Source organism: Channa argus, chromosome 4, assembly GCF_033026475.1.
Source record: "Channa argus isolate prfri chromosome 4, Channa argus male v1.0, whole genome shotgun sequence".
NCBI classification, from domain to species: Eukaryota; Metazoa; Chordata; class Actinopteri; order Anabantiformes; family Channidae; genus Channa; species Channa argus.
Window position 1 is genome coordinate 20,805,796 of NC_090200.1, and position 24,278 is coordinate 20,830,073.

A 24,278-nucleotide genomic window follows, 5' to 3' on the forward strand; every position below is an offset into this window, starting at 1 on the left:
TAAAATAGCAGATAAGCACCCCTTCAGTTTTGGGTTCTCCCTCCAGAGGAGCACAAGGTTGGCCTCTGTCACATTTGTGGTTTGACCCTCAGTACATAGTATGTGAGAGGCATCGAAACAAGACATGTGACCTTAAAAACCAGACAGAGGAACTAGAAGTAACAGCAAGCACCGAAATGTCAAAGGCTAATGAGTACAAGAGTGCACAGAAAGTTCTACATAACAAGTCATGTTTAACTAACTTCAGAAGGATTTTCTATTACAAAGGTTACTATTGGCTGGGGCCCAACAGAATGTAGAATAATTAAACTTGTCTTGGCTTTGTAAGAATTGTAGAGATTCTTGGCTCCAACAGAATGTAGAATAATTAAACTTGTCTTGGCTTTGTAAGAATTGTAGAGATTCTTGGCTCCTCTTCCTGCCTAATTCAGAGCCCTGATCTCAAAAAGTGAAACCCAGAAGTCAAACTAAAAGCTAAACATAACAAATACTTCAATCACTCCTGGAAAACCAGCACTGCGCCCACTGGACAACTCCTGACCAAATACAATGACGCCTGAAACCATGACCACAGTAACTCTCACATAAACTAAGAACCCAATACAGATAAATTTGTCCTGAAGGGCCAACAGATTCTATGATAACATGTTTGGATGCATGAGAGTGGATTCCACTAAGAGCAATTAGCTGATGGGATAGCTGGTGCTGGATATTGCATGAATGTGATCTGAATTTATGTTTTGGGTAAATCTAGTGCAGAAAGACTTATTGACCATGTTTAAATTCTCTTAAGTAACCGGGGAGTTATCAGCTAATCGGAAATGTGTTTATGTGCACTTAAAAAATATGGTTACTGGAAATCCACGTCTACATCTAGAAGAGGAGTACTCTGATTTCAACTCTACCTCTGACTTTTTTTGAATGCCTGGAACACAGATTTTAACTTTATAGTTACATAAAATGTTGCTTCTGACTTTTCTCTGTGTGTGTGTTCATGTTGCAGTAGAGTGACGAGGCTGGGTAAGAGAAAGAAAAGACACATGCAGGTGATTCACAACAGTCTGAATTATAAAATTTCTTGGGAAAAGTCACTTATTTAGACTTCTACGAAGCTCTTTGTGTTAAGTTTTTTGTTTGACTTTACGCAAGAATATGTGGCATTTGCCCATTTATAATAACCTTTTTTTTTCATTGTTTCACTCAGCTGCATGCATGCAGCTGATTACAAACCTGGTTGGTAAATGGACCTTTGTATAGTGCTTTTATCCAAAGTTCTTTACAATGTTTCTACTCATTCACCCATTTATACTCCAGTGGCAGTGGCTGCCATGCAAAGTTCTCACCTCACCCACCAGGAGCAACTTGGGGTTCCATGTCTTGCCCAAGGACACTTCAACACATAGCCAGAAGGGACTGGGAATTGAACCACAGGATCAGTAGTTTGTGGACAACTGCCTTACCCACTGATTTACAGCCAAAGGGTCAGTGATTCGATCCCCGGTCCCAGCTATATGTCGAAGTGTCTCTGGGCAAGACATGACTGGCCTTTTCCCATTTAATTTAATTTAGGACAAGACGATAAAATGTGTTTGTGTGGACTGCTGATTAAGGAAGTGAAACTAATGGAAAGTACCAGAAAGACTGAGTGCACAGATGGCTAGAGGAGAAAAACGGAAGTACCTGAATTAAAACTGAGTCAACAATTAAGAAATTACAAGCCGCTTGTCAGTGCGCACAGGAGGCACAAGATAAAACTGTGGCTGTGGAAAACAGTGTTTTGTTTACACGACATCGGATTTGTGCATCTAATAAAAAAAAAAAAAAGGTTCTATCAATCGTTGTAGTCGAGCGATAGAAACATCAACACTCGCTCACTTTTAATCCTTCTGACAATTTGGGACAGAACAGCGTGCTACACACAGGAGCAGGCACATAGTATGGACATTGCACTAGGAGGCTCGAAGAATAAAGTCCAGATAATGTCTGCACCGTCTCACTTGGACATTTGTTTTCACACATACACCATACACAAACTCATTCCTTTGTCTTTTTGTGGGAACTTGGCTTAGAGCTGAGTGGTTGTCGTGGCAAAATTAGACAATTACTGGTAACGGACACCTCAAGTGTCACTAAAGAAGCTTCCACATCCAGGACGTCTTTAAGGGTCTTTAAGATGTGGTCAGTTGTCTTTTATACAGATAACGACTTAAAACAGGTGCCATTAATACAGGTAACGAGTGGAGGACAGAAGAGCTTCTTAAAGAAGAAGTTAAAGGGTTTGTGAGAGCCAGAAATCTTGCTTATTTGTAGGTGACCAAATACTTATTTTACGCAGGAATTTATAAATAAATTCTACAATGTGATTTCCTGGATTTTTTTCCACAGTCTGTCTCTCACAGTTGAAGTGTACCTATGATGAAAATTACAGACCTCCTCATTTTAAGCAGGAGAACTTGCACAATCGGTGGCTGACTAAATACTTTTTTGCCCCACTGTATATATCAAAACCAAGTGACACAACATCCCCATAAAACATCCTGCACAAGCACAATGAGCACATTTCACCAGTACAACTAGACTAAACTTAAGTATTAAAAGTATAGCTACTTGATTTTCCATCACAGTGGTTAAAAGGCCAAACACAACCTGTAAAGCCTAGTCAATCTGATTGGCCCATTCAGAGTAAAAACTGATGTGCTGTGTTTCTCTTTTGCTGATTAAACTCACCATAAACATCACTTGTGAGCTGCCTTTTGCCCCTTAACTTGCCCTGCAGTTTTTGCCTCGACAATTACAATAAAGCTTTTATTCTATTTTTTTTTCCATTATTTAACCAGTCTCATTCTTTTAACGCCAAGGAGGTTGTTAGTGGGATAGTTAAGATGGAGAAAAAAACTGTGATAATCAATTGTTTGTATCATTTTAAACTCTTTTGCTATTTGCTATAAATTTTTGCATTTAGCAAATGAAGTAAACATCTGCAGTTGAAGTTTTCCTAGCATCAATCTAAACTAGATTTTGTGCTTAAGCCAGGGTCACTAGATGAAGGTTCTAGTTGGTTTAATCTAAAACCTGCAATGTATATCTCCTAAACAGTAAAAGTATATTTACAGCTTTAATATGTTCCAACAATCATAACTGTTACAATAGAAGGATTGCTATTCTCACCCAATGACATGACCCCCTTAGACCCCAGGTAATATACTTTAAAGTTTTTGCAACTTGTCGTAAAGTACATCTAACAGTCAACTAATTTATGAATAAGAGATTACTCTGGGCTTATCTGTCCGAAGGTGAAAAATTGAATAAATAAATCACGCTCGCTCTTTTCACTGCATCAAAATGAAGTGTTCCACATTTACTGATCCAGTTGTGAAACCTACAAGAGGGCTGCTGCTCTTCATAAACATTTTTTAGAGGTGGCTCTCCTAGTCTGCGAAGAGCTTGGTGGCCTAAACGTAATTGGCTTATTTACCTTGGATGTAATATTTAGTAGGTTCTCATTGCTTGCAGTCACATACAAGGTATTTCTCTAATTTCTATTGTAGTTCAACAGAGTATAGTAAGATCTCACTTGTAAGTCGCTTTGGATAAAAGCGTCCGCTAAATGACTAAATGTCATTGGGGATTTTAGTTTATCTACTTGATATTTGACATCACCACTATTATATTAGTGTATAGTATATACACCACTACAACTATAGTATATTATAGATATAGTATAGTATATATCTCACATAGTTTAACTTTGGAAACATCTATATAGATGGGACAGAGATTTGGCATCTTTAGCTCAATGCAGATTTGCTGAGTCACAGTAACTCACCAAATCGAGTTATCTCAAGCTCAACTAATGTACAAAGAGAGGATTTTATATCTGTGTCCATGTCCCAGGGGGTAGGTGACACAGACCATTCCAATTATAATGCCAGCATAACCTCATGAATAAAACCACATGTCCTTTTAGACATCCCACAAAGAAATATACCCTACTGCTATAAATACCAACCATAATGTTTTGACAGCTCAGTCTTTATAATTCCAATTGTCTGTTTATTTATTTCTCACTGGAGAAAAATTCTCCACTCATCCACCTCCATTATCTGTGCACTGACCAGAGCTTCTCTGTAGCCCTCATCCTCCTATCCACAGATGGTGCCAAAAAGAGAATATTAGGATTTCGAGTATATAAACACTTTGTTATGATTTGATGTAAGAACTGCCTTTACCATAATCTAGGACATCTCAAGGCATCTGTGGCACAAATCATTCAATGTTCTTGAGGTTCTCTGTGGATAATCTGAAAGATTCCACTCCTAATAGAACCTTCTGCACACATTCCCAGATTTAGTTTAAACACTAACCTGTCAGCTTACGCACCAGCTCGTAACGTGACATTTGCTGTTACTAAATCTAAAATGGATTTCCCACATTAGCTTTAAATAGTTCTTTATAATAAACAAAAGGACTTCTCTGCCAATGCGCACTTGCCTATTGTTATGTGATATAGCTCTAAGCACACTCCTGTTATTCAATATACTTAAATGTGGACAGAATTTAAAAGGAAATTAAAATTATTCAACATAGAAAAAATGTATTTAGTGTTTTATGACTTTTAACCTTTTTCTGATAAATGTCTCACTGTGTTTAACATACTTTACATGACATAGTTTTCTGTGCCAGGATTTTTTTTTAGCTTAAAACGGTATCAATAGACCAGGAATGATGAACAGCTTTGTTTTTGTAAAGGCATAAAAACAGGACTTGAGTCTTAAAAAATCTAAAACATTTATAACATCTGTGGTTTCTCTTACTCACTGCAGGTTTTCCAATGTATTACAATGTTATCACCGCAATCCCAGTTTCACTTCCACTTCCACATAAGACCATTTGTGCATCTCAGGACTGAGTTAAAGATCCATAAATAGAAAGAATTTTTAAAAAGTAAAGTTTGTTTCATAATTTACATAAGAAAGCAACTTTTGTGGGACATAAATGATATCGCCAAGTTAAATAAAAATTGTTTTGTGATAATAATTTATTCCTTAGAATTGAGGATTGTAGTACCAAACATTGCTGCATGTCAGGCCATAGTTTTCCTCTTTGACTGGCTCAGGCAGTTCAAAATGAGCCAGCTGATGCAGAAGCCGTCGAATGCAATGTTCCTGAAACTGGGCTCTCCCAGGATCCCCAATTAGGACTTTGGTGCCGTGGGTTCTGATGCAGTGGTCCAGCCAGCTATGAAGACTGGTCGCAATGGTCTCTTCATAGAACATGTCACCCAAGAGGATCAAGTCAAAGCCCTCCAGCTCTGAACCAATCATGTTGTCAGCCACACAAATGAGTGGCTCCAGGCCATTTAGCTCACAGTTCATGCTGGTTGCAACTGCTGCAACTGTAACACAAACAGTCATATTTATTACTTGAATTCCCCATTAGATAATTGTTGTCTGAAGAGCCACACACACACGTAATTGACAACTACCTGTGTTTGACTTAGTTTAAAAATAATTCTAGATCAAAATGTTAGTGTTAAACGTCATCGTTGTACATCCATCAAACATACCTATGAGATAACACGTCACATCCACAAGATTGTTTTAATAAACTGGATAGGGCTCAGCATGGGTGCTCTGGCATAACCCCATACACAAGCTGTGATGTGCTGTACACCATTAAGGCACAACATTAACACCACCTGGTGTTTTTTTTTAAAGAAAGGTATAAAAATATGAACTAATAAATACTGTATCATTATGGGTTAGCAACTTTTCAGCTCAAAGTGGTTAAAATGAGCTCCACCTTTACCAAGTGTGATCTTTGACAGTTTTTCATTACTGTACACATTTTGCTATAATTACCATAATAGGTACAGTTTAAAACAGATTATTCACTTAAATTACAAAATTAATAGTACTCCAAGTTAAAATGAGATAATCTATGGCAAAATATGCAGTATTTTGAACCACACTTAATTTCTATGTTAAGGAATAAAACTTGTCACCCTGGCATGAAGAGAGGCAGTGTGATCAAGCCTAGTTATTTTGTGCTCACTTGATCCATATTTATGAAACAGCAAAGCTGTTATCAGCTTCATTAGGAGCCCAAATTAGTATGGGGGGCACGTTTTGCACCTTACAACTAACCAGGTCATGAGTAGTGAGTGTATCTCTATAAGTTGTCTAAAGCTTTCATATAAAGTGCAAAATAGGCACAGTAGATGAATGCTCAAAATATCTAACATTAAATATAGATAAATACCAGTATCAATGTCATTTGCTACAACGTGTGTAGCCCCACACATTTTTGCAGCAATAGCTGAGGCTCCACACCCGCTCCCGAGATCCAGTACTGTCATACCCTGACACACTTCAGGATTATCCAACAGATACCTGCAGGGGGACATTAAGTAGAGCTTAACAGGTATACAATGCATTCGGGAAGTTTTCAAAACCCTTTCACTTTTTTCAATTTTGTTATATTAAAGCCGGATACTACAATAGTTTAAACTTAGTTTACTGTGAGGCTAAAATCTTACCTTGAGAGTGCCTGACCTCCAGGCCAGTATATCGCCCAGTAAGGGTCAGCAAAAGGCCACAACTCTGGTCTTTCTCGCCAGAATCGGCAGCTCGGAGTGAACAATCTCAGTTTGATCTCCGGAGTCAGACTCTGCTCTCCAGTTATCTCTGTATTTTCGGAAATAAATTTCATGATGTATTCATCTGGCCGATCGCTGTTTGAGAGGCATCGGTGTTTATTTCTCTGCTTAAGTAAATCAAAAAATATTTTAACACAACGAGTAAATCTTGAAGGTCCCAACATGATCAGAAAGTTCCTGGAAAACTTTGAGATAACCTATCTAACTAGCTTATTAGCATTCCTGATAGTCAAAGTTAGCCTCATAGATGCTTTTTGGAGTTGGATGTATTCTTTCTCGCTGCGATAGGACTCGCATAATATCTAAAAAGACCAACACCTATACACTCTAAGACTGACTTGTTAAATATCCACACAGCTATATACTGAGACTGTAAAGCGTTTGTCTACATTCATATGTAGCGTAGTTTTCCACACGACTTTGAAATAGTGTCGGACAACAGTTGCATTAACCTTCGGAAAACGGGACGGAGATTCTTTCCGCTCAGAAAGGTTCCTACTGCATTTAATTCTCTTAGTGACTGTTTTATGTTTTGAAAAAGAAAAAAATAGGAATGTGATTTTTCAAGTTACACAATTAAGTACAATGCTACAGCGGCGGATTGCATTGAAAGAAAAAAGCTCGTTATTACGAAATACGGGTCTCGTAATTACGAGTTGTAGAATTTACGAGTTATGTTTTTAGTAATTAGGATCTCGCAATTATGACTTAGGGATTTCAAAACCTGCCTTAGAATAATCTGGTTTTTAAGATGTCTTCCGTATAACAGTAGTTCAGTGACAGTTTCCGATATTATGAAAATTCTATTGTGAAACAGAAGTGTCGATATATAATTTGGTGAACTTCCTCCCGAGAGGTCAAGAAATAGGCTATAAACTGAGCCTCGCCTCAGGCTATAAAGCGAGGTTCAATTTTCAGCCGACAGTGTGATTATCCGTATCCATGGCAACACGATCCTTCGGGTAGAAGTTGGTCACATGAGTGAATTCTTTAGTGTCGAAATTAAACACTCAAATTGCTAATTTAAATCGTATTCAGTAAGTCTTTAAATCGCCTAAAGAAAATGATATTAGGTTATCTTAAACCGTGACGCGGTTGTCTCAGATAGCGACAATAACTTTTCTACACATCTTGATATTCGTATTTTAAGAAATTTGTAAACATTACACGTTAAGTGTCCCCTTGTGAGAAGACAAACCGGAAGTGTTGTGTTGCCATAGATACATATAGTTGCGTTGTGCGCTTTAGCAACATTACATATGCTGAATTGGCTAACGGTTCGTTTGACTCGCCGATTTCATCGTGTCAATGAAGGAGACTTGAAAATGTGATGATTCTCAAGCAATTTTTCAGGTGTAGCCTTTAGATCCTGCCTCAGAATTAACAATCACGTGATAACCCGAAAGGACATAAAATAAAATAAAATTATACTATACTCTGCACATTGAACCCCGCTTTATAGCGGGGTTGACATTGTTGACATTTTGGAAACTTAAGTCCACCGAATTATCTGTCGACAGTTCAGTTTAAAGTTTTGGAAGTTTTGAAAACTCTACTGTGATACTAAAGACGTCTTAAAAACCTGATTATTTAGGACAGGTTCTGAAACGTTCTCATATTTAGGAAATCTCAATGTAACCTTAAGCAACTTGAGATACCCAGTCAATATTAAATGTGTAAACTGAGCACAGGGGATCAATAAAGAGGCCAGAACAGTCAGTGTGGGGTAGATGCCATAAAGGTTATGTATTAAGAAAATCAACAACAACATTGAATCCTAAAATTGAATGAAAAGGAGAAGACAGATAGTCATGCTAAAGCTGGGAGAGCTACGCACTACTAGTAGGGGCTGGGAACATCCTAAATGCATTAACACAACAAAAAACCAAAATCATATTAAATAAAAGGCACAGCAAACACAAGACATGCAGTTAACGGGGAGTGAACTCAAAGGTTACAGAATACACCCAGGGCTGGAGGCCCAACCTGCTGCAGTACTAGGAACTAGAAAAAGATAAAAGCTCAACCCTATCTAAAACAACCTAAAACATAATATACAACCCAATGTACAATACTAAAATAAAAGGGCAGTCAGTGCTCTGCCTCCAAATAAGCAAAGCACTGTTACAACATATATAAGGAAGTAAACAAACATTTATATTTTAATATAGAATCAAAACACACAGGTGGTAATACTGCCCAACTTATTAGCCTATAAAAGTTATGGCAGAGCCACTTAAAATATTTTAAAAACAATAACTCGAGGTTTTTACAGCCCTACGTTTACTACATACATGAAAATACAACACAGAGAAATATACAATTTAACTTACTAAAACCACAAGCAGACAAATCTCAACACAGCCACAGCCACAGCAGAATGAGCAGCAGCCAGCCGCCCACACCTGCTTCAAATTTCTCTCTAAATTAGTTTGCTGTTTCTTTCATTGGCTGCAGTTCCTCTGCTGCCGTCACCCCCATGTAAGCTCTAGTATCTACCTGCCCCACTTAGTCCTAATTACGAGAACCAAATCTTGTAAATACGAGATCTGGATCTGTTAAAAAGACAGATACTCTATGTGATACTGAATATCGTCTTGAAATTTTCATTTATTTTGAATCAGTGCAATAATATCAATAAGAATATTATAAGAATAAGAATGTGAAAACTATAGTTATGATTTGAACTTGGTTTGTTATAATTCCATTTTTCAGTCTAACATCCTGGGCATTATTGCTGGCATAGACAAACAAACCAACAAATAATATTATTTAACCCTCCTGTTATGTTCATTTCTGAGGAACAGCATTGATGTCTCATTTAATTATACAAAAGTGTCAGAAACCCAAAAGTCCCAAAAAACATTGTTTATATCTCATCATTAACTCCAATTCTAACCATTTCAATCAATAAGTTCAGCGATGTTCTTTACTGTTCACAGATAATGGTTCAATGAGGATAAGTCACTCGTTTATTACAAAAAAGATCAGGTTAAAACTTTTTTAATGTAAACTGAAAAGACCTACATATAAATTACAATAGTTTTAGATGGAATTGATTTTCGAAAATGTTTTTTTATATTTTGATTTTTTTTGTTGTTTATGGAGTGATTCTGATAAATTCAAATGAGACACCTCCTCTGTTCAGGGTCAAATTGACCCATTTTAAAGTTAACAATCTAAACAATCTAAAAACTCAAAAGTATTTTTTCACACTGAAACTTCTCCTGCTTGGCTTATTTAGTGTAATCAACATATAAAATGAAAATGGTTCAGTTCACATATTTGCAACCTCCCCCTACATGTTTATATTACAAAGGTACTGTTCAGGTCAATTTGACCCGGCAGACAAAATAGAAGCTAAAAAGAGTCAGAAAAATCAAATACTATTTGTTTCTTTGCAACTATGAGACATAACACGCCCCTGTTTCACACTCACACTCACACTCTCACACACACACACGCATTTTAATAAATGTGACACCAATGCTGTTCCTCAGAAACGAACATGACAGGAGAGTAAAATAATATTATTTGTTGGTTTGTTTGTCTATGCCAGCAATAATGCCCAGGATGTTAGACTGAAAATAGAATTTGAACAAATCAAGTTCAAATCATAACTATACATTATTTCACATTCTTATTCTTATAATATTCTAATTGATATAATTGCATTGATTCAAAATAAATGATCATTTCAATTACCTTCTCAGTTCCCGTGGACAAACTCAACCCACATTGATGTGAATGTCTTCAAGACGAGGATTAAGAGAACGTGTTTGTGTGAGAGTGTGTGTTTGAGACAGGGGTGTATTATGTCTCATAGTTGCAAAGAAACAAATTGTATTTGATCTTTCTGACTCTTTTGAGCTTCTATTTTGTCTGCTGGGTCAAATTGACCCGAACAGTACCTTTGTAATATAAACATGTAGGGGGGGTTACAAATATGTGAACTGAACCATTTTTATTTTGTATGTTGATTACACTAAATAAGCCAAGCAGGAGAAGTTTCAAAGTGAAAGTATTTTTTGTAGATTGTTAACTTTAAAACAGGACAATTTGACCCTGAACATAACAGGAGGGTTAAAGTCAAATTAAGTGTGTAGTCTCGTAGGATTTACAAGAGGTAAATTACAGTTTCTCTCTCTCTCTCTCTCTCTCTGTGTGTGTGTGTGCCATTGTGTGTGTCCCAGTGTGTGTGAACATGTGGTTTATAGAGACACAGTGATGTGGTACATACTTTTTGTCCGAAGGCTTTAGGGACTGTAGCCTGAGGATGTAATCAAAGATTCTTTATGTTGTCAATGTGAGTAACAATATTGCTTTTTGATGAAGGAGCTGAAGGAGCCCTAATGGATAGTTTTCTTCCTGTCATTGAAGTTACCCAGAGATGACCCCTGTGGCCTGGCCCAACATATCTTCTTGTGGATTGTTTTTATAAATGGCTACTCCCTCACACTGCCAAAAGGTGTAATAACTTGATTTTACATGGGAATTTTAACCTTGAGCCCTCGCTGTGGTAGGAGTGCAATATGTTCACTCTTTGTAGATGAAGGAGCTCCAGTATACACAGAACTCTGCACACTCTCTCTGCTCCAACTTGTGATTCAGGCATCTTTTCTAAGATCCACATATGATTTGCTCATACCACAGCTCTGAAATTTAACACTTCGAAAGCAATTTAAGATTCATTGTTGCTGAAACAGGAAGATGGCTTTTCTGAAGACATGAAAATTATAATTTAGGCTATATAATTGCTCTCTGCAACACTCGTATATAAGACATAAGAAATTAGGATTTAGGAAAGAACGTTCCTATATAAGTAGTGCAAATTCACAACTTACGAGATTTTTAAATGTATTGTTTTCCAGCAGGTATTAAATTGGTTACAATATTGTTTATTCAGAAATTTACTTCAAGGAGATGGTTTTGGTAGTAAGTGGTGCAAATGAATCCAGGAGACAAAGACAGAGCGGCTCAGACAAACTCTTTCTGTACAGCGTGGTTGTTGCATAAAGGATGATTGCTGTCTAATGGATGTTGGGTCTTCTCTGAACCAAAGTTTATTTTTCCACTGCAGTGCTGTGTCACATGGTTTCCATGTGTCTTCCCTCTCAGAAAAAACTAGTAGGCTCAAAAATGATGAATGTATTCAATGTGAAAGGCCAAATATGCAACAATTTATGACTTTTGTAGGGTTAGAATTAGGCAAAAATAAATACATATTTGTATGTTTTTTTTGTTTCCATTTCATTTTAAATTGTTATGTTTTTCTGAGGTAAACATTCCTATATGACAAACCCTTCCAGTAAAAACAACTTTTTACCCTAAAGAGGTCACTAAATTAAGTGAAGCAATCCACCAACCACCCCTTTCTCCATTAAATTTTCTCTGTGTCCTCTGGTCCCACCCCCCAGGCTGCAGAGATAAATCACTTAATGCTTTTAACCTTTTACGGATGCAACCCCTTTTCCCTTATGGAACCCAGTGTAATTGTCTCAAAATATTGCCAGAACCAATGTCATCCTTCAAAGGATTCCTTGAGCAAAGAGAAAAAAATTGTTTACTTTTTACCTTTTCGGATTTTGCACAATAAGCTCTAGAGGCCAGCAATGTGAATCCTTTGTAAAAGGGTTCAGGAGTGTAATGCACATCTAATATGGCTGATGCTTTGTTCTAATGCTTCGACAACTGGATTAAGCAGCCAAATGTCATATGTTTTAAAATATATAAAAGGGGACCTTTAATTCATAAATTCAAATTCATTGATAGCAGTTCAAAAATAAGGCAGGCAGTTTTGTGCAGAAACAAATGCTATAGCTCTCCCTGTTGTTCAGTCTTGGTATTTCCTAAATGAATCCACTCATACTATGCTGGCACCTCCCAAAGTTCCATAACACAAACTGTCTAAACTCATATTCTGCGGATTTGTTCTTGTTCAAAATGTCAGCAATAAACAGTAACAACAGTATGGTGGCAGGCCGAAGACCAGATGCACAAATCTTTCAAATGTGTCAGATGGTGGAGTGTAAACACTGAAATGAAACAATATTTGCATTCACAGAGAGAAACTGTAAAAAAGATCAAGGATGGAAATATTCAAATCATATACATAAAATCAACTGAAATACAAAGAAATGCTCTGCTATTTGACAGTGTGCACATTATGCAGAAACACACAGTGAGTGTTATATCACCATTATTAGAAAATCTAATCATTGTTTCTGCTGCAGTAACAGAATTGTATTATTTTAGTTGGTTTCACACTGTTATGCTGAAATAAAATAAGTGTGCTGTGAGGCGCAAGCAACACCTCTAAATCTGGGTTGAATAAATATATAATAAATAATATTCTCTTGCTGGCTTTCTCAAACTATTTTAGACTAAACCATACATTAATGTTTTTCAATCTCCAGTGTTTTTGTGACTATTTTAATTTATATTCTTTGATGTGGAAACGTGTGTTTTTCCAGTCCCATGGATCAATAATGACAAGCAAGAATGAACTTGTTGTACATGTATATCTTTTTAAATTTATGATGTAATCAAATCTAACATGAATGCCAAGCTACACAAGTCTTTCAGAACCAGCATTTGTAACTCTGATCCCTTTAAAGAATCAGTAGCGATCCCTGCGTATCCCCTCCTCACCGCTAGAAGATATTCTTTGTCATAAAACCACATGCAGCATCACAGGCCCAAGCTCATGAAAACAGTGGGTCTTTATCACACATAGGACTTGAAGAATCTGTATGTTAGCTCAGGCAGGATGATCCCTGATCATATGACAGGAGGGTGGAGTGCAGTGAAATATACTGGGTCTGAGATATCAGACACTAAGTCTTATCTTGAATAGTGAAATTTAGATGTGATTGATCACTGATGTTTTATATAATGCTTATGTTAGAATAAAAAGAGCAGTTACCATTCTTTAGTGGAAACCGCGGTAATACAATATACTTTACTATATGTAATTTGTGTAATTTCTCACATCAGACCCACATTTGATGAGTTTCAGTTTTTAAAGGAACAGTGCACAATTTTGATAAAATCTACACTGGGAGGAAACACTTTATTTTATTCAGCTGTAAATTTCTAATTAGAATATTCACTTTTAAGAAATATGTATTTTACTAATGGCTAGGAAAATGCAAATGTCTGAGTTATTAATTATATTAAATCCGACCTCCTGTGCACTGACTTAAACGTTTCGATTATGCCAAGAAATAATTGGAATTACATGAAGAATATAAATTGCTTGCAGTCTTCATTACAGTCTTCATCAGTATGAAATTACTCAGTTCTTATTTCCCCCCTTGATATTACAGTTAAACATAAAAATATTACCTCCACAGAACCATGGGACCACAAAAGTAGTGCCTCCAAAAATATATGAGTTACATAAAAACACTGATCCCAAATTAATCTCTCTGTGTTTACATTGCAGCTGTAGCCAGGATTTCAAAGATACTGAGGTTATGCTATTGTGAATTTGCAGTTTGCTTTTATTTTGTCAAGATTTATTTAACACATGACCTTGCTCTTGAATTTGTCTGCTAATTTAAAAGGGAACCATTATATGCCATTTACCTAAACTTGGTAACATATTTAATTCCAAATTATTTACTACAAACATGTTAGAGAAAAACATAATTGTGAAATAAAGTATGACTGTTTTATTTGCTGATATTAGGGTGTAATCGGTCATTCAAATTTTCTCCACTACTTATTTGACCAAAAAGTAATTACATTTTAATTAATAATTTAGTGTGAAAATACAGGAATCAGACAGTTAAAACCTTTTGACAGGCTTATTCCTGCATAAAAGTTGCCCATAAAAAAAATACCACGGTGGATGGTAGAGGCTAATGACCACCTGTGTGTTTGTTCTGCTGATTTTGCCATAAACAGGCAGCCGTTTTCATTTTCCATGCACACACCTACAATGATCACACCAAGAAATGCCTCACAGATGCATAAGACATCCTGCAAATCACTTTTAAAGTCATATTTTTTTCCACAAAACATAGTTTTCCCTCTTGGTTTCAGGAAAGCAGCATCAGCTGGTCTCTGAACATGTTTGGCTCAGTTGACAAATACACACAGCAGGGTGCCAACAGATATACTTGGCAGGAAATTCAGAAAGCACAATTTATTTAGAGAGCTAACTCTTTGATTAATACAGATCAAAACAATGAGTTGTACCGAATTGATTTTCCTCCTTTTAATTACGGCTGCCTGTGACAGGGGGAACAGTGAAATAATCAAATAATATGCTGCAGCTGGAACTTGCATTCACAGGCGCTACCGTAGGACTGATCGTGTTACCAGACTGACACGCTTCGCTGTCAAAGAAGACTGATAAAAAATAAACTTACACACTGGTATCTCTTAGTTATTCTTGTATTCCTAACATCTCGTTTCATTCGCTATGCAAATACCCCAATTAATATGCTTCTGAGGAACAAAGTTTTTTGCAAGACTGAGCTCAATAACATCCTCTGAAGAAGGAGTGGTACTTCAGTTTTCATATAAGAAGGACTTTCCTCTCAGCACATTTTCTCTCAATGCTGATTTGGTTGACAAAGATTCACAGTAACAAGAAACAATTACTTCTGACTGTCACTGATTTTCTCTTGTGTCCATCCTTGGTCTTTCTTTTGGTCGAAATGACTTTTACCATTTACTGAGTAAAGTCAGGGGGATTTTAAGCAATTTGCTGAAATTGTGAAAATGTGCCATGCTTTGTTGGACTGAAATGTCAGCATGTGAGCAGCGGATGGTTGGGGAACACATTTATAAAACATAGATATATCCATCTATGGTGAAGTGCATGTGTAAATGAGTGTTCATATATCCACGCAGGTCCAAAATATACTCTATATACTATATATAAATATCGACATTTACATGCATGTTGTTGCAGCTTATAAGTGTAATATGGTGAAAAATGCACAAAATCCTCTTCAAACAGTAAACATATATAAATTCTGGTTCATATAATTTAAAGTTTGTGTTTGTGTCAGTGCAGCCACAGTGTGTATGCATTTACCAAACTATCTAACAGGCAGATTACAACATAGAGTACCGAACAGGTCACAATTGCTGACTGAAAAGTTAACGCATTCCAAATAGGAATAGAGTATTCAGCAGAAAGACAGTACTCTCTTTCATCTATGTTAATTCTTCTTTCACACAGCTGGAAAAACAATGTATGAGTGATATCACCCTGTATCTATTTAATTAGCATTCCTTCTACTGGCAAAGAAATTAACTGCACTTCATGTCGAAGGTTTTGTAGATTATCTCCAAAATAATCAATTAATTGTTTTTACAGATGTGCAGTTTTTCATATTTTTAATTCAGAGCATTGGGATGATTTTTATAACTATTTATATATGGTGACTGCACAATGTTTAAGTTGTCAGATGGAGGCAGAGTCCCAGTGGAGCTGAGTGTGTGTGTGTGTGTGTGTGTGTGTGTGTGTGTAGTGAAAGCTTTGTAACCACCGTGACACACAGCTTGCAGGGAAATGGTAAGAAATGAAACTAAACAGAGTGGAGAGCGATAAAGGAAAGAGGGTAGCTTAAGAGTTATGGAGAGAGAGACATACACACACACACACATAGCGAAAGAGGGTGTATGTCTTTAGTTCTTATCTGTGATATGAAAACCCACCTCTATTAGAAAGTTTTTGGCACAATACACAGAGCTGAAGCTACTACTCCCCTGAGAGCTGCACACTCATAAAAGTGTCACTACAAAACAGAACAAAATAGGCTGTTTCACTTGAAAAGAAGTGTTTCAAAGGCAGTTCTAAGACTTGAAGCAGGAGGAGGCACTAGGGCTCCCCCGTGGATAGCACATACAAAGAAGATAAGGGGATGGGATGGGGTGGTGGAAGCACACGATTGAGTGCACACACAGGCAGCAGCTCTCTAAGCACTCCTTTCGTGTTGGTTGAAAAGGGGTACCGTTGTCGATCAATTTGAATCACCAGCAGGTGACCATGTTAAGCATCCCTGCAGAGCATGAGAAGAGCGTGTCACTGTTCGTTTCACTGCTTGATTTAGAAGGATTGTTTGCACTGAAAGAAAAAACAGACAGAGCACAGAAAGAGGGATTCACAGGTAGTTCAAGGTTAAAGCTTAAATCTCAGTACAGTGACTCATGTGCAGATGATATGTGGAGATGTGATTACAAAGAGTGCAGGTTCCTCTTGTGTTGTGACAAGGAGAGAATGTCAGAGAACGAGCCGCTAAAGAAGCTGGAAGAGTGCTAACATTGTAATCAGACACTCATGAGAGAAATTCCTTCCAGGCATTTGTGATTTGAATATTTTTACCTTAAGCAGCACATCACTTTGCTATTATACCCTTAAAGGCATCATTAATCCCACTAATACACAATAGCACACACTGGTTTTGACATCCAAGCTGAAAATAAGTTATCAGGCTATTTGAAATGATAAAGAACCATTGCTGCCCTCTAACTGTAAAGTACAACCTGTTCAAGTAGTGAAAAAGCCACTGCGCTTCTCTCCTCTGCAGCAAGGCAGTACGTTTCATGTCCATCTTCTGTGGCAGGTTTTAAAGCTCCTATACTGTGGAGAGGCCGCCAGAGGATAATGTTTGCTTTACTTCTGTGAAAACTCGTCGCTTATAACCCCCCATCATGCTGTGACTCAGGGATTCTCTTAAAGATCATTCTTTACCGAGAAGCTTGTGGGAGCATGAAGTGCCGGGGGGGGGGTTAAAAGCAGCAGCACACACCAGACAGCACACAGTTTGCTACACGGAGCTCCATTATCTTCACAAGATGACTTTAACCTTTGACCTTTCATCTACAACTGAGAAATTACATTGTTATGATCAGACTGCAGCATTACACCGCATACTGTTTTTTTTTGTGCATTTCCTCACAAATTTGTAGGATATGCAGTTGTGCCTTTCTCTGTACTGGTGAGGCATAACGACAGCGATTGTTTAGTGATATGATTATCTAATTACACCAAATCTGCCACTATATAGTATTTAGCCAGGCTGCACCACTGTATATGAACGTTAATTTATAACTGGGGCTCTCCATCCTGCACATCTCCTTCTTTTGGCCTCTTTAAACATATTTTGGTGCATTGGCTAGTTTAAAAACTATGTATCATATATCAGCACTTATCACATATATACTAATATCCCATAATATCCTTTCTATCTTTCTACTTTCTTTTTTCTTAAATCAAGCTTTGACAATTTTACCACCAACGTTATATTTTCTACCTTTATACCCTATGTGAAAAAATATTACTTAACAAGCAGTTTGTTCATCTGTGTGTCTGCCATTTACATACATGTGTAAAAACTCAAATGTGCATAAAATGATTCTCAGCCACAGCAGCAGTAGCAGAAATGTGAAGGTTTGTCTTTACTAGCAGACACGAAGAAACATTTGCACACATTCTGCGTCAGAATGATGAATTTTACTCCAGTATTCACCCTTATATCTTTGACTCAGGTTTGTTCTCCAACGTCTCTGGAATAGTTAGTTTTTAGTCTCTAAATGATCTATTGTGTTCACCAATGCTAGGCAGTTCAAGCTTCTTCTTTTTTTAAGGACTGTTCTTAAAATCTGCTGTCTGCTCTTATTAGAAAGACTGATGACAGACTGAAGTTAAATTAAACCCAAACATTAAAGTTGCAGACTGTAAAACAAAAACAATTAACTGGAAGATGTTGTTAAAATGCAAAGTTTAGCTGAGGAGAACTATAATCAGATTATAATTCACTATGGGTTTGCTAATATGAGCCCCTCCTTTTCACCTTACTTCCAGTCCCTTGATCCATTTTTAATATAACATATATTGACTGTGGCAGGTAAACATGTGCCTGCCTCTCATTAAACCATTATACAGAAGCTCTCTGGTAGACATGTAACCTAAATACACAAATTGCTTCATTTAACAGATTTTCCAGTTCTGCAGCCTGCTTTGTCTCTCTTTTACATTAATTATAGCCTGTGTCAAAACATTCTTGCCACATTGGTTCTGCAGCATAAAACAGATTACATTTATTTAATTAGTTATTCAGGGTTGAGTAGTTAGATTATTGCTGTGTTATATCCTTGTGACAATCGCTGATGTAATATTCATTAAGAAAAGCAGTAACATGTCCTGAGAAGTATGAAATCTTTGAAAAAAAGGCAAAACAAAAGCCAGGTTGTTTAAAATGTACTGAGCTATATTATGACAGAATTAGCTACTTCCATGTTGGCCCAGGGAAAGGTTGATCCAGGAGGCTGAGGGATGCAGTGCTCTCTCATAGCAGCTACAAATCCTCGTGAAGAAAACAGACCTTGAAGCCCACATAATAAAGCTGTCTGTTTTGCAGACCTGTTTCCGATCATCAGGTCCTTTGATCACTGGAAGGACTCAGCAAATGATCAAGCATACCTTGTCCAGGGTCAGACCTCTGTTTACCAGGAGTCAGTCCAAATTTTAAGAGGGTCTGAAAAAGTGACTGGGACAGCACTTTAACAGACAACACTAAAAAATGTCACATTATGCATGTAACTGCACAGGATGACCAGAATAATCCTTTGCTCCAAAATTCATGGTACCTAAGAAATCAATATAGCATCAGAAATGTGGACATTGATTACACAATATCAGCTCAGACCTTCATGATAGTTTTCTTTCTTTGACTGTGAGTTTTAAGACTCTTGATTCTGGTGTAGCTTTAGAGAATTGACTTTATTAAAATATAATATAATAAAACACATAATGAAATGTTTAAAAAACAGTTAATGTTATTAGAAGGCCACATATACAGTAAGTTTACATGAAATCATTGTACTTTGTGTGTGACAAATCAATGAACCGCCGCTAATAATTTAATGAGTTTTCTTTGGTGATTATATAAGTAATATTATGGTTGGTTTGTTTAGTTAGAGACATTGTTCATTATTATGAATGACCATAAAGCAGAAATCCTCAGCAATACATTTACTAATTCTTGGTATCATTTTTATGGTCTACCTTCAAAATGTCCAAATTTTTATTACAGAGTATGCATGTTATATCTGTTCTGAAGTGTTTTACATCAACTAATGCATCAAACAATGAGTGAAAACCTTGACCAACCCTTTGTGTGTGGCTCCAGTCTGATACCAGCATTGACTGAGCTCTAGCTGACTACCAACCACAACCTGAACTCCCATTGAACCAAAGTGACATGACCGCAAAGGCAAAAGAAGTAATGATTAGCCAGCACCTCTTGTGCGGAAAACGTTTTCAGATAATTTAAGGTTTTGTCGACTTTTTTCCCAAGTGGTTATGTTCAAATGGCTTTTACAATGTTTGTCTGACCTGGGTTTTAGGGATCAATTGAAAGTGTATTTTTTTCACTTCAATTTCCAGATTTTTATAATTTTCTATTGTCATTGTCACTGGACTTTGTTCATTGCAGCCTCTGTTTAATGCGTCAAGAAATTTTAATGAAATCCAAACCTATTGAACCTATTGTTTATTTGTGCTGCTCAAAGCCTTGATGAATTACATGTCAAACACAGCAGCAGTGTGGCTTTCTAGTTAGTCTGAAATCTTCACAGCCATCATGAGCCACCATCAACAGTTTTAACTTTAAAATGTGTCAAACAGAAAATCATTTACAAGCTGCAATGAAATAAAAGATGCAAAATGGTCGATCACTTTGAAAAAAAGAGTCTAGCATCATCTCCTTCTTCGGGACTCAACTTCACTGCTTCACTGTTCTTTGAAATAATTATTCATAGGACATCACTCATAACTCATCCACTAATCCATTTAAGTACTTAAGGCTTCACATAATACTTCATTTGCTTTATTGCAGCACTCTCATTGTAAAATAATGTCTACAGCCATTAGCTATTACCGTATGTCTACTCTCAAGTACATTATTTGCTTGTCGTCTTTCATCAGATGAATGAAATGTGTGTGTGTGAGTTTGATTATTTATTATTTGATCATTTTGCAGTACTTCAAAGCTCATTCATAATCTCAGTTCAAATATAGATTTATCTCCCGTATTGTACTTCTCATATTTGTCATTTCCTTGTCAGCTCTAGAAACAGTCTCTCAGAGAAAGCCACTTTCTGACATCTGGTGCTGCATTGATTAATTCACATTGAAGTCATTCATTCTCGGTTTACTGATACCAGACACTACAAATAAATGCTTATACCGCCCATCACAGGTGTAAAGACTAATTTTATTTCATTTTTGTAAAAGCCAAACAGATGTTTTAAATGTTTTAAGCCCTTTGCCTTATTTAGATACCACAGATATTCACTGGCTGCCTTTACAACAACAACGGCACAGAAACTGTCCTTGTTCTCTCTTTTGGAAGTAAAAAGTAGGTCACAAATTTAATAATTATATGAATTAAAAATATGCACAACAAGGTTGACATTGAAAGGACTGGTGGACATTTAAAAGGTAATGGATCCAAGGATATTTGGTCCCCAGGCCTGAAGAGAGTTGTCAGACATGACTGAACCAAATAGGCCCCATAAACTTAAAAAATGTTGCAGAACATAAACCTCTTTACCCTTGACTATGTGTAGTGTTTGTGCACTACATCTGTGTGTATACGTTGATTTAAGAAACAGCCAGCTCCCCAAGGTTCAAACAGACAGAGATTGATGGACTTACACTTGTGCTTTTGCAAATTTTTCTCCCTCCCTCTCCTTGACTGCATTTTTGAGCTAAATTAAATCATCAGGTTTCTTAAGTTGCTTTATTCACAGAAAAGAGAATCATCAAATTTGCAAAATTTGGGGGGGGGGGGCATATTGTAAAGTTCACTTTCATGTTTAATTAATGAAAACTGATGAGCAGACAGCTGATGTAGCCAATTTTGGTGCTGCAGCTGCTGCATGGATTTCTGTGCACGACTTTGCCCTGGTCTTGCCGGACTTTATCTGCTCTCAATAGTGCCAGCACCATGTTTGATTGGGGCTTTTGCTGCATTGAGTATTTTTCATTTATCAGCAATTCTCCACAACTATAGCTCGAGACAGAGCATTCAGACAGCAGCCTCATCTCATCACACAATCCCATAGGATTTTTTGATCCAGTAAATTAATTACAAAACAAATTATTAATGAAACAAAACAAAAAATGTCACTGAAAAGTAAGTTTTTGTGTTTCCTTTAAATATAGATACAAATACAGTCCCCTTATCTTCTGCCTTTATTATTTTCTTTTTGTCAAATTGATCAGTATTTTGAGCAATAACACATTGAGTCTATCATGAACATGTTCTTCAGATTAAAACCCTGTAACAAACCCTCTTGATTTCTTTTTCTTTCCTGAAAAAGCCCCTGCTCCTCTGCTAATGCTTCCTAGCGGTGAATGGTATCCAGCTCTTGAGTGATCCGATTGCAGATATATCATTAGACATGTCATCCCACTCTGCAAACCATGAATGTGAAGAGGTCTGAGCTCCAATAACAGAGGTGCAGCACAATGCGGTAGCATAGCAACAGCTCAAAATAAAAATGGAAAACATCTTTGGAGTTTCTTACTCAGTCCTATTTATTCCATGAATGTGTAAAGAAAAGCTTCTCCGACTGGAAGTGCTTGGCCGTGACATGTACTGTACACTGAGGCTGTCCGGTGCCTTAATGCTCCTGGAAGCTTTAGTCCAGGCACATCTTGTTATGATGGAGAAATAACATTATCATTCTGGTCTGCTACAATAGGCTTCAGGATGTCCAGTCTGCCTGTCTTCCTGTCTTCCTCTCATACAATCATGAGGTTTTTCTGTGAACCAGTAGGAAGCTGGAGACACTGGGTGGCTCTAATTGGGGTTGAGCCACAGCAGGGTTCCCTCCCCATCAAAGTCATAGCCTCCCCGCTGGTGAGTTGCGCACTCACATGCTATTCATTACCCCCGGACAAACCCTTAGCATGCTGCTTGGCCACCGCTGACAAAATAACAGGGCACAAAACAACTCAAGAGTGCAATAGCAACAAGAGGCTGGTGGGAATCAATCAATCTTTAATATAGCATTTATACATTCGTACATTGTTCTCATAGTCACTATATTTGTATTAAGAATTTATTAAATGACAGTGTGTATGTGATAGCTGTTCCATTTCTCTTATTAAACAAGATAAAATCTCACTGAGATTTCATATCCCATTTTTAAGAGAAACCTGGCCAAGACAACAAAAGCATCAACAACATTAACCTTGACTGAGAAAGAATAATCATGAGTCAATAAAATAACACCTGCAAACTATTCAATACAGTAACATTTTCAAAGAGATTCAAGTTGTTGCAATCAGCTTTACAGATTGTTTTAGCTTCATTTCAGCCTTTGTGTTGCTTTTGATTGAGCAATTTCAACAGCAGGTGGCAGTTTTGTCAAAAGTGCTACAATGTTATGCTGCAACAAAAAGTTGGACAAAATTACCTGTATCACAGCAGCAACAGTGTCAGATATGTCCCAGAGGAATCAACTTGGACTTATATTTACCTCACAATCATTGTGTAGCTACAACGCAAACTGAATGTTAATGTTGCTCCACATAGAGTATGCTGTATGTTTACATGCACACTTGTTTGCTCATACATTACCTATATCATTGTAAATGGGGACAGTACATCAGCTGTAAGTCAAGTGAGGACAAGTGATGCAGTAAATGTGCTTGTTTTTGACAGAGGCTACAAATGTGTATGTGTGCTGTACTGTGCCTGACTCCTCCACAAACACAGCTCTGGATTTCCTAAAGCATTATTAGAATCATATTATCTCTGCACCGTTTTATTTTCCACAGTGTTTGCTTTTATTTAGAACCAGACAACATTACAGTGTATATAAGATTTCACACTGTGGCAGTGTAACTTCAAGCTGCACTCTCACCAGGCAGCATGAGCCTCCCGTTCAGTCAATTTCTGGTGGGGTTTTGGTGTTTATCAAAATAACGGAAAGCCTTTCATGTGCTGCATGGCTGACACAGTCTGTATTCATCTTTCAGGGCCAATGAACAAGAGATTTCTTATGGTTCTGCTTTCTTATTTCTTATGAATCTGTTTTTCTGAAGAAAAAGAAAAACTTTATATTACCCTGCCTGACCACCCAGGGTTGTGTTTTTCTAACGTGTGTGAATTCATTATTTCCCTATTGAAAAATCGGAGAATAACTTTACACTTTTTAAAGATTAAAAAAATTGCTTTTAATTGCCATATCTTCATTTTCAGCTTTTGTTCATGCAGGTTTACACTAAATCAGAATCTGAAAATATAACCTGGATGAACATTACCTCTTTGAGCCACATTCATGTCATCTTTTTATAAAATCATCTGTGAATGATCTCAAACTGCCTCCCTCTTTATGGCTGGTTTATCCATTTTTTGTTCCACAGAGAATAGCTTGTCAGGTTGTGTCCTGACAGCAGGGTCAGTCGATAATGACTGAGCACTGTGTTGGCCCCCCAATCAATTCTTTTTTCTTGCACTTCCTCTAGGCGAGCTGATTTGATAACTGAACGATGTTGCATATTAGGCTGCTCTGTTAAAAAAAAAACTCTTGATGGTATCAAATAGCGAGCGATAATATTTGTGTTTTTGTGCTCACTCCG

General features: G+C 37.0%; 1 protein-coding gene across 1 annotated transcript; it reads right to left on the reverse strand.

Moving 5' to 3' along the window:
- Nucleotides 1-259: 259 nt before the first annotated feature.
- Nucleotides 260-7,103, reverse strand: etfbkmt (electron transfer flavoprotein subunit beta lysine methyltransferase). The gene is made up of 3 exons (XM_067502707.1): nt 6,539-7,103; nt 6,262-6,392; nt 260-5,395 (listed from the first exon to the last, which is right to left on the reverse strand). Exons 1-3 carry the CDS (start codon nt 6,820-6,822, stop codon nt 5,046-5,048), a joined length of 765 nt encoding a protein of 254 aa, XP_067358808.1. The 5' UTR covers nt 6,823-7,103; the 3' UTR covers nt 260-5,045.
- Between the last annotated feature and the right edge of the window lie 17,175 nt (nt 7,104-24,278).

What these genes read in the sequence shown, in the direction of transcription:
- etfbkmt (XM_067502707.1), bottom strand. Translation starts at nt 6,822, where the DNA reads ATGTTGGGACCTTCAAGATTTACTCGTTGTGTTAAAATATTTTTTGAT. An exon ending in GGAGGTCAGGCACTCTCAAG is followed by an intron (nt 6,393 to 6,538) that starts GTAAGATTTTAG and finishes GTCCCCCTGCAG; the next exon opens with GTATCTGTTGGATAATCCTG. An exon ending in AGCAAATGACATTGATACTG is followed by an intron (nt 5,396 to 6,261) that starts GTATTTATCTAT and finishes TTTGTGTTACAG; the next exon opens with TTGCAGCAGTTGCAACCAGC.